This window comes from Aulonocara sp. 'chitande type north' Nkhata Bay, linkage group LG20 (assembly GCF_057382095.1).
Source record: "Aulonocara sp. 'chitande type north' Nkhata Bay isolate Kocher_YH1m ecotype deep benthic linkage group LG20, A_spYH_male_GT1.1, whole genome shotgun sequence".
Classification (NCBI taxonomy): Eukaryota; Metazoa; Chordata; class Actinopteri; order Cichliformes; family Cichlidae; genus Aulonocara; species Aulonocara sp. 'chitande type north' Nkhata Bay.
In genome coordinates this window covers 1140906-1152595 of record NC_141363.1, presented here as the reverse complement: position 1 = coordinate 1152595, position 11690 = coordinate 1140906, and the positions used below count along the sequence as shown (strand labels likewise).

The 11690-nt window shown below is 41.5% G+C and overlaps 1 protein-coding gene across 2 annotated transcripts; it reads right to left on the bottom strand.

Moving 5' to 3' along the window:
- Positions 1 to 1259: 1259 nt before the first annotated feature.
- Positions 1260 to 8025, bottom strand: kcna2b (potassium voltage-gated channel, shaker-related subfamily, member 2b). 2 transcript variants are annotated; one of them, XM_086276189.1, is made up of 3 exons: positions 7782 to 8025; positions 6888 to 7034; positions 1260 to 6190 (listed from the first exon to the last, which is right to left on the bottom strand). In XM_086276189.1, the coding sequence occupies exon 3, from the start codon at positions 6084 to 6086 to the stop codon at positions 4593 to 4595; it is 1494 nt and encodes a 497-aa protein (XP_086132315.1). In that variant the 5' UTR covers positions 6087 to 6190; positions 6888 to 7034; positions 7782 to 8025; the 3' UTR covers positions 1260 to 4592. The 2 variants fall into 2 exon arrangements, with proteins under 2 accessions (XP_086132315.1, XP_086132314.1); XM_086276188.1 differs by having other exon boundaries at positions 6888 to 8025.
- Positions 8026 to 11690: the final 3665 nt, after the last annotated feature.

Here is an 11690-nt window from a genome sequence, read left to right as displayed (position 1 = left end):
CACGTGTCTCTGTTATGTGGATCGATTTATTAATGGGTGTCAAAGCAAGTCAGCTGCAACAATTAAAGAGAATACTGAAGATTAACAGGTCACTGGAAGCAAAGGTATATCGTGAAAGCTGGCTATAGATTTTATGTCAAAGCTATAAATAACATCAGGTCATCTAAAGCACAGACAGGCTGTCAGCCATCCACCATCGAATATCTGGCATATTAATTAACCTTTTTATAGGTTTATGTATTTATCTTTGTCTTCCTTACCCAATATGATTATGGAGTGTTCACATAACACAGTCCTCTAGCTGTTTAAATCATAAACCTGTGAACAGAAAAAAGAAAACCTAGTGTTATTAAAACGGGGTCTTTCACCATCCATACAGGACTGATGAAAAAGGAAACTCCCCTCCTCCACACACATGAATGTAAAGATGCACTCAGGCTATTAAGAGGGCTGCATGTTCGGGTATAAATCAGCTCACAGTACATCAGGGAAATATGTCCTGCACATGAGACACTCTCTTGGCCTAATAGATATTACCTCATACAGCATAAAAGCAAATGCACTTATGTCAATCAAAATGACTAGCTCTACAAAAACATATTGGTAATATTGTGAACGAATGTCACTACTTTTCAAGGCCACTAAATCAAGAGTAATTAAAATTGCCCCAAAGCGTCACTAAAGACAAGAGACAATAACCCTGCAGGGAGGAGGAACCACTAGTGGGCAATATGACTGGAATATTGACAAGTGAGCAAGGCGACGTGAGGAGAAAAAAACCAGGTACAAGGGGGAGAGCCAAATGGTTCTGATTCAGAGAAATGTTTGCACTTGTCCCACTCTGATGAATTACAAGTCGAGGGCCTTTTGCTCTCTCTCGCTCACTCCCCTCCTTGCTGGTTTTATAAATAGGCCACTTTGCTTTCTCAGTAATCCACAGAGAGCACAAGATTCACTTAAGGCGAAAAGCGGGACACGAAACCATTTAGGTGGTGAGGGTTGATACACCTTATGTAATGGACATGAGAGCAGATGCTCCAGTAGCGGTTCCCTACGCTCTGTTACAGCTTTTTCCTTTTTGTTTTGTTTTCTTTCTCACACAAAATGATGTCACAGCCGATTTCACTATCGTTTCTGTGACAGCTGCTTATAGGACACCACGGTGTGAATCCACATGAGAAAAACACAACAGTAGCTGCATGTTAGCATAAATATATTCTTGATGTTATCAATGAGACCAGTATAATTCATAATAACTTTATAATATACATTTATTTTAAATAATGAAAGTATCTCTGAATAGATATTTTCTGTTTTTAGTTTATGTTCATAGGACATGATAAGGACAGACATTCAAATCCATATTTCTTTGGGTGTAATAATATACAGCTTGATTCTTAGTTCCTTCTTTTGCATACAATAGCAGATAAAACAATCCTTGTACATATAGTGAGCATAGACAGCTGTAAGTATAGACAACAACACAGTCAATGAGCTGAGGATTATCTTATATTTCATTCACACACGTTTTTGCCTGTCAAACAGTTGAAGAAGACAGAGCAGAGCGACTGGTTTTCTGAGAGTAACTTTGTACTGAGACAGGATTTATTTGACCAAGCTCTGCATCAAACCTCAGTCCATCCACTTCTGAGGCTCAAAGGCAGCTAATTAATACAAAAACAGAGTGAAAAACAACAGGATTTTATCATTTCTGACAAAGCAAATCAGTTTCATGGATTTTCTATTACGCAGGAACCTACACATGGCAGAGTCTGGTTCTAAAGCATTAGGTACTTGACGACATAATCAAAGCAGCTCTAACTCTTAGATACATTTACATGGCTACAGTTGTGCAAACCCCACAATCGGCAGGTTTAGGTCCGTTGTGGCAGCGAAGTCTGTCACAGAAATGCGTCTGTCCATAAGATTACATCTCTCGGGTAAGCATCTGTGTACACTGTCTGTATGTTTTAAAATGCCCAGTGTTTGTATGAATGTGTGTCCGTGTACAAGTCCACTCGTGTTGTGCAGTACAGCAAAGCCGTGTTATCCATGACTTAGATCCTGATGTGCCACGCTGTTGGTTCCTCTGAGAGTTTGTTGTCATTTCAGGTGTTGTATGCTTGCTAAGAAGAGCAGCAAAGACAGCGTCCAGCCTAAGCCTGAAGTGACATATATACGTAGGTGTTCCTGTACACAGGAGCAGCTCATAGTAATGCAAATACACATAAGAAAAATACAAGGGAGAAAATTGCGGCAGTGTTGTCTCACTTGAATGATCATACTTCCCTTCACAGACTTTGCTCTACTTCCTTATATTTTAAGTCTTCAGTAACTTGCCTTTGCAGACACTGTAGCTTATCTCACAGGTCCACACGCACTTGTGGACATCATCACAACAGAGTGTTTCCTTTCAGTTTGCTTTGTTTAATATACTATGTGCATGTGTTTAATATATGCAGTACATAGGCTGTAAACACTGTGCTAACGCTGAGCACCATTGTCATTCTAGCCTGGAAACAAGGGGAGCAGCATTTGAGAGCAGTGACGTCAGCTTGTGTGTCTCTGAAAGCTCTACGTTTCTCTCACAGTCTCTTTGTGTCTGAGTCTATTTCTCTCTCATAAGCTCTCTCACCCACAAAATATTACACACCGAGGTTGATGGACCTATATGTTAGAGATGGCAGCACTCAGACAGATCCTTGGAGCATTACAAATACACTTGGGTGAGCAAAAACTCTGACTGATCAGCTATGAAACTCAGTGCATCCACTGAGCTGGCAGCAGACGGTGCGCTTTCACGATACATAGATACTAGGTCATGACTGCAACAGACTATAACAAATAGAAAAGTGAAGAGTTTGGGATGTTGTTAGCATCCACAGGGCGGATCATAGTGTGATATCTTTCATCTCCTATGCTGGAGGTAGCTAATAAGCTGCCACATGAACACACTACCCTCTCTAACTTAGAACTTTCCATGTATGTAATTAAGTACGTTTTCCTTTCTTTATTGTCAAATATTACTTATATTAATGCATGCACCAATGATTACTTTTGAGGGCATGCAGCTTTGCAAAATCAGAACTGCAAAAGTTTTGGTTAGTTAAATATGTTGGGCCAGGGGAATGATTTCTGAAATGGGTGCAGAAACGGAAAAAAATGCATACAAAATTAACAAAAGAAAATTGATGTCTTTTACAAACCAAGATCCAATTTAGCAGGTGGTTGCACATAACAACTTTCAGAGGAAAACAAATGTTCCCTTTTCATGTCTGCCTTAGATGGAGGCCATTAAAGGATAACGCTGTGAAGCAGCTTGATTAGGTCAGATTACTCTGTTTTAACAGCTAACTGCTTAAGACGTCGTAAGCAGACTTGCAGTAAACTCAAATGCTGGCACTAAAGCTGAAGCTTAAAAATGACATATATACATTTCAGTTGATCATGAGACCTAAGCTGTGTTGATATATGCAACAGAATGTCAGCAATTTGCCCACAAAATCATTGTATCTATTCCTACACACATGGAATGCTTTGAAGTCAAGAACAGCAACGTTTATTTTGGGCAGTGATGTCAAGCTGAACACGTTTAACTGCGTGTCTAAGGTTACAGCAAAGAGGCTGGAAACTCACCCAGAACACTAAAAGAGTATTTCATTCAACATTAAGGCCATGAAAATATATGTAATAAGACCACGTTGATCATAAATTAATTATATTAAAAACACTCATTAGTAGAATACGTTAAGACATTCACTCTGTTCAGTGTTCTGCTGTTCACCTGCTAATCTGCACTAATTAGAGGCAAGAAAAGGCTTCGAGTGGAGAGAGTCACGCACCCTGCATAGACATTGTAAATCATTTTGAACTTCATCAAGAAGAAATGGCAGGAAAAGAATGTGGTGTACAGAATTACAGCAAAGCACTCATTTAGGCTGTTGGTGTCTACCTGTCTCTGCTAGCTTGTACTAGACAAGATGTAGCAAGGGAATGAATACTAGTGCACATGGCCACCAGCATATTGGTGCTGCACTCTCGTTCTTTCTTTCTTAATTCGGTGTTCCCTCGAGAGAACAGCTGTGATCTGGTTGAAATGATCTTTCTGTGTATCTGGACCTTGGCAGTTAGAGCAGCAGATTAAAGCTGCCCATGAATGCTGATCGAGTGGCCTGTTTTATAAGTTATGACACGTCTGTAATATTGTTGGAATATTGTTATCATGCATCCTTTGTGCAGCAATTAGAGAAAGAAGATAAAAAAAATTAGTGGTCCTTTTATATTGTTATTATTGATTATTATGGTTAGGCTACAATTTTGCTACTGTTGGAGGCAGGATAACTACTTTCACAGGTAAGACTAACTCCATGCAAACACTAACAATGTCGTGAATACGACAACTGACAGTTCTATAGTATGAACATGATGTGGGAGAGGATGTGGTCTTCTCTACTGACCCTTTCTCCACGTTAATCTCACTGATCTGCTCTGTACTCCTATACTGGGCCCCATACATTTATCAGTATGCGGCCCTTTAGCTTCCCACTACAGTTATTGTAGATCCCAGCAGAAGTAAATCATCCGAGCTCGCATTATACATCTGTACGCATCTTGGTGATGTTTACATAGTTAGTGTTGGCCAGGGTGCAGTTTCCTGTTTTCCTGGCCTCTGATCTGAAGTCCTCCATACTGTGGTTCACTGCCTCTTGGATTTCCACATAGTCAGACTTACTGAGAGTGGATCCACTGCCGCTCCGACCGCTCTTCTTCAGCTCATCAGCTGAGCTGGCTTTAGGCACACTTGGCATATTCAGATACTGTGCCTGCTCCTCACCTTCTGTCTCTCTGTGGTAGAAGTAGTTGAAGTTTGATACAATGACCGGTACAGGCAGTGCAATAGTCAGCACACCGGCAATTGCACAGAGAGACCCCACAATCTTCCCCCCAATAGTTGTTGGGACCATGTCTCCGTAGCCTACGGTTGTCATGGAAACCACTGCCCACCAAAAGGCCTCGGGGATGCTGCTGAACTGAGAAACTGGCTCGTCTGCTTCTGCAAAGTAGACCGCACTAGAGAAGAGGATGACACCAATGAACAGGAAGAAGATGAGGAGGCCCAGCTCACGCATGCTGGCCTTCAGTGTCTGCCCTAAGATCTGGAGTCCCTTGGAATGACGTGAGAGTTTGAAGATACGAAATACCCTAACTAGACGGATGACACGGAGAATAGCCAACGACATGGCTTGCTGGCCTGCCTGGCCATCCTCTGGCCGCTCTGCTAGTTCTGTGCCGAGGGTGATGAAGTACGGGATGATTGCCACAATATCAATGATGTTCATGATGTTGCCAAAAAATCCAGTTTTGCTGGGACAGGCGAAGAACCTAACTAGGAACTCAAAAGAGAACCAGATGATGCAAAGCGTCTCAACAATGAAGAAAGGATCTGTAAAATAAAAGCTTGCAGATGGAGTGGTGGTGTTGTATGTGGACTGGAGTGAGTTATACATCTCATCTTCGTTTCGATTAAGTGGCAGTGTCTCCAGACAGAAACTGACAATAGAGATAAGAATCACCATGACAGAGATTATGGCAATGATGCGAGCTGGTCCTGAGCTCTCTGGATATTCAAACAGAAGCCACACTTGTCTCTGGAACTCGTTTTCTGGCAGAGGCCGCTCCTCCTCCCTTATAAAACCTTCATCCTCCCTGAAGATTTCCATAGCCTCTTCACCCAATTCATAAAACCGGATCTCCTCAGAAAAAATGTCAAGAGTCACGTTAACAGGCCGGCGCAGTCTCCCTCCAGACTGGTAATAATACAGAATAGCGTCAAAACTTGGTCGATTCCGATCAAAGAAGTATTCATTCCGGAGCGGATCAAAATACCTCATCCTTTTTTTAGGATCACCTAGCAGTGTCTCTGGAAACTGGGAAAGTGTCTTCAGCTGTGTCTCAAAGCGCAAGCCTGAGATGTTAATGACAACCCTCTCGCAGCATTCATGATCCGGATCCGAGTCGTAATGGTCATGAGACTGACCTGGATGTGCTGCTGCTTCATCCGCAGGGTCGCTGGTAGCGACCGTCATGATGGAAGAAGATGGGACCTGCAGCTTTCAGACCGGGCGGGGCCACGCTGGGCCACAAGTAGGTAAAGTCTCCACACACTTGTACAGTCAGGCAGATTTGCCTGCTAAAAGGAACAGACAGAAAGCAGAGGTAGGTTTAATATTAATGTGATCAGCACATGCTTCACGCTCTACTTTTTATGGGACTTTAAACGAATAACTTGTTCAGAAACTTGTATTCACTGGCAAACATTTATGATCCACTTATTTTGTCAATTCTTAAACCAAACATTTTTCAGCTGCTGTTATTTCCCAGAAAGGCCATGTTACTTCAAAGCCTTGAAAGCAGAGCATTTGAAAATAACAAGTTGGTGGGGGCAGAACCATTTGCGAGCGCTGGCTCCATTGTGTCTGTGTATTAGGTTATGAGTTCTCCCTCATATGAGCACACTGCAGGATCAATATGCAGGCCAGTAATACAGTATCCACTCTCACAGGGTGCAATTACAACCAACAAATCTGATTATGAGCTCAGTGCTCCACAGTCTCTGAGATGAGCTTCCTCTATAAATCTGGTGTTACCAGCATTTCCTACCAATGCTGAAAAAAAATCTTACCTAATTTAATAAACTTCGTAGTTTTTTCAGTAGAGAAGATTTTGGGAGATTTGTCAATTCACGTGTTTGACATAACACACATCTGTTCTGTTCATTAGCAGCTGCACAAAAGCAACGGTGGTCCACAAAAAAAACCAAAAAACTTGTTTCAGCTTTTGATTTTTAAAATAAGGTCTGAAAAAATCAATCAATCAAAAGCCCCTACCTGCTACTTTTCACAGGCACGTATTGGGCTTGTTTACAGTCTCTGTCCTCTGCTGGTAAATCTTAAGCAGAGTGCCCGGTCCTGAGTCACTCCCCTCGGTCCAAGCAGCTCCTTCCTGTCACTCATATATCATCCGAAGCTCTGGCGCTGCAGCAAGGCGGCAGTGGGAATGGGAGAGGGGACAAGGTGTGAGGATGCAGGAGTTACCTCCATCGCTTCAGTGACCAGCGGGCACATGCCGAGATGCAGCTACGCTACAGGCTGAAGCTGGTCGGGGACGACGGTGGGGGCAAGTGGTTTGCACTTAAACACACTTAAAATCCTGACATTAGTTAAATTTAACATGACACTGCCGTCGCCCAAAACAAAAACAACGACAGCCTTGATGCCTGGCATCAGTGAAGAAAAGATACTGTGAAAGCCGCCGAGGAGATTTAAGAAATAACGCGGAATCACCTGTTTGATTCCTAAGTTGTTTAAAAAAATGTTACTTTTTAATTATTTCAACGTAAATATCACCATCCTTTTTTTCGGATGGGGAAAATCCATATGACTACACCAGTGATGCACATCACTAAGAAACAGAATGCATTCACAACTCCATGGATGAAACCAACCCTCTGATGGCGAAATAAACTATTGCTAATAAATGTGAGTCCAAGCAGCCAAGTTCATGCATTTTCAGACATTAAATGGAAATGTTGTAGTTGACTGCAAGCGCGAGTTAGTTTGGAGGGGCAGGTGCCAGACATGCTCAAGCCATTTGCAGCCCTATCCTGTGCGGATCATGGAAATCCACAACAGTCTCCATGCACTAAACAAAGCAGCATAGCATTATCTGTCCGAGTACAGGCAGCATTATTTCAGATAGGCTAATGGCATGCAGGAATTCACCGCGATTGTCTTGTTGTTGTGCAGACGCATGTAGCCTATTAATGTTTTGTTAAATCCAGTTTTTCTCTTCTCAAAAGGTGTCTTGAGGTCGTTCGTCTATTTCTTCATATGTGCCCTTCTTCCCCTATTTGACTAATCAGTCCAGCGGCTGTGTCATCTCATCACGTCTAACTGTTTTTGAGCTGCCGGCTCTTCCCGTGTTTCTCATATTTCACCATAATTCACCATAGTAGAGATGCGTGGGCTGCAGTTAGGCATTGTAGCGCATACTAAAAGCTTCTTGTGCGCCTCGCCCCATCCCTTTGCGCTCCCCACCCCCCGACACTCCTGTCCTCACTCTTCCACATTAAAGAGGAAGCATCGCCCACTAGAGAGTGGAAGCGTTTCTAAGCAAAACACGCGCTGCTCAGAAGAGATTAAGGGGAAGAAGAAGAAGAAAAAAACCCTTAGAGGCAGAGAATGTCCGAAAAAATTTGAGCGATAAAATGTTGTTAATGACTTGGCTTCTGTTGTGTTTCCGATGTGGATATATATCCACATAACAAATTAGAATTGGGCTAAAGAGAGGCACAAAAACACCGTGAACAACAGTGAGGGAGAATTGTAGGGGAAATTACACGTTTAAACAGCTAATGCACAAAACAACAAAATCCCAGGTGCTCAAAGTTATTTTTGACGGTCTTGAATAGTTTTGGAATTCATGTCTCTCCAATGATTATAATAGTTCATCTTTATATGTATGACATAGAAACACCCCTGTCCTGATCGCTTTGTGTGTGTGTGTGTGTGTGTGTGTGTGTGTGTGTGTGTGTGTGTGTGTGTGTGTGTGTGTGTGTGTGTGTGTGTGTGTGTGAGAAAGATTACACTTTAAAAGATTACATTTTTAAAAATTATTCTATTTATGAAGGAAAAAACCTGTCCAAACCTGACTGGCCCTATTTAAAATAGTAGTTGCCCACCTCGTTATCAACTGTGATTAAGCTCATTTGTTGAAAAGTTGAGTTCAAATTCACTTGCCATATCCAGGCCTGATTACTGCCAGACCTGCACAATCGAGAAACCCTTACATAGAACATGTCTGACAAAGTGAAAGAGATCTCAAATTGAATCACCACAATCACAATCTAAAGAAACTCAGGAACAGATGAGAAACAAAGTCACTGACATCTATCACTTTGGGTTACAAAGCCATTTCCAAGGCTTTGAGACTCCAGTAAACCACTGGTGAGAGCCATTACCCACAAATGGAGATATCCTGGAACCTTCCCAGGAGTGGCCAGCATACCAAAGTTACTCCAAGAGTAAATCAGTGACCTGGGAGGTCACCAAAGAACTGAGAACAACATCTAAAAAAAACTGCAGGGTTCACTTGCATGAGTTAAGGACAGCCTTCATGTTTCAAAAATTGGACAGGAACTGGGCAAAAGTGGCATCCATGGGAGAGCTACATAGTTAAAACCACTGAGAACACCAAGGCTCGCCTTGCATTCACCAAATAACGTCATGGTGAACCCCAAGACTTTTGGTGAAATATTTTGTGAACTGACAAGACAAGAGTTGAACTTTTTGGAAGGTTTGAGTCCCCAAACCAACACAGCATTTCATAAGAACAACATCATACCAACAGTCAGACATGGTGGTGGTAGCATGATGATCTGGGGCTCCTTTGCTGCTTCAGGACCTGGACGACTTGCTCTAAATGATGTAACCATGAATTCTGCTCTCTATCAGAAAATCCTGAAGGAGAATGTCCAGGCATCAGTTAATGCCATGAGGCTCAAGCTGACTTGGTTTATAGCTTGGATTTAAACAGCACAGCTAGGTTTGGCCCGTTCCTCTTCCCCGAAATGACATAATCATTTTAATAACTACATCTGCAAATTGCATTTATCTAAATTTATTTGATGATCTGAAGCATGATGAAGCAAGTGTGATAAATACAAACCATAAGACATCAGGAAGGGAACAAATACTTTTTACGGTACTGCACTGTATTTGCCACTCTGGTGTTATCAGGTTCTACTGATAAATGCCCTGGAACTCTTAAATCTTCAGTTGTTTGTGAATGTAAATGAACACAGCCCATTTCTAAATGCAGGAGCAAGCCCAGCTTCCAATATCCCGCGCTGGGTGTCAGTAGAACAATGATTCATCTTCCACCACCATGTTGAAAGCAATTATCTAAACACACTTTCACTCACGGGATGAGGAAGAGTGCACGTAGAGCATGTTATAGAATATGGGATTCAGAAAGGGTCACAGTGACGTGAGGTTTATTTAAGTCTTGCAGCTGTTTTGTGTTTTTGTTTTAAGATCCAACATCAGTTTTTCATGTTAGAATTCACTGTTCTAAACCATGAATACATTTTTTAAAAATCGTTTTATTTCTTTAACCAAATAAAAAAAATCATCAGCTAACTGAAGTCTTATTGGAATCCCACTATTAATTACTGTTGTACTATGTTGAAGCGATACAACGCATATCTATACTTCAGATGAAACCATATATATATATATATATATATATATATATATATATATATATATATATATATATATATATATATACATCAACAAAAAATGCAGTGGTAACTAAAGTCTTGACCTAAATCATAAAGTTGGTATTTCCTAGCTGGTACAGTGCTGGGCTTTGAATGCCCATAGACATATAAAGTATAAACAGTTTTATATCAATGCCACACAGTTTACCCAGAGTTTGACAGACCCAAACCCCTTCCAGATAGCCAGATCCATCTCCAGTTCCCTCTTACCTTCAGGTTATGCCAAGTCTGAACCTAATAGGAGCATTGATTGTGTTTTATGTTTAGCCAAGCAGGCCAGATAAAATCTGAAAGGGAAACTTTAGATTGCTTCCCAACTATTGACCCCACATGACTGCAATAACCATGCAAACATTATTTTTCACTGTATTAAATATGTACCATGTTGTGATAGCCAGTGAATTTATTGGAGCTTATGCTCCAAAATGCTACCCAAGCACTCTGTTTTGTTTGTTTGTTTTTTCTTTCTTTCTTTTTTAGAAGATGGATTAGAGGAAGTAAATATGATGGATACAGTCTTAATACTCGGGATAACATCTAAGTGAAGAGGTTACGCAGAAACCATTCTTCCTGAAAGAGAAGGGCATACGAATATTTTGAAATGATTATGGCACGACTAGGATATGTGTGTCGGACACGCACACCTAAAATCTCCAGCCTTTCTCATGCATGACTGGAAGAGTGAGAACGAGACCGAGTGAGGGAGAGAGGTTGTTTATCTAAGTTATGACAGACGACTGCAGGGAGGAGCTTTGTCCTGTGTGACCTCTGCTGGTGCTGCAGCAGGTGATATCTTACTAGATGCAACACACTCACACGTGCAGTGATGAGCTGTTGTTATCGGTACATTCCTTAACATACTGACTCCCTGTTTCTTTGTGGCTTCAAGCCCACAAAAATCCATGTGCAAAAACACACACATTTCTTTATACATGTATAAATGAATATGAATATGTTTCTGAAACTGCAGTTAATGTAAATGGAGAACAAAAATAAACGAATCTTTGTTGCAGAACTCGGCTCCTGTATGACACACCAAGGAGTTCATCAGCTTATTCTGGCCATTCATCCCTCTTTTTCCTCTCATTTTCTCCACCCACTCTTCACGTTCTCTGCATGTCTCCCCCTGGGGTCTCTCTCTATATTTAGAAAATGACCTTGCAAGTTCTATACCTGTGTGTTGAAAGCAACCGGTTTTCACGATGAGATATGTCCTTACCTCCAGAGCAGAGTGCTCCGGTATTGATTCTAGATGTGGTTTCACTTTCCGTTGTTTTGTCCACCTTAGAAAACAAGAGAAAATCAATGATCTTGCTGATCTGGAGGGTGTGGTTTAGCAAAGAGAGGA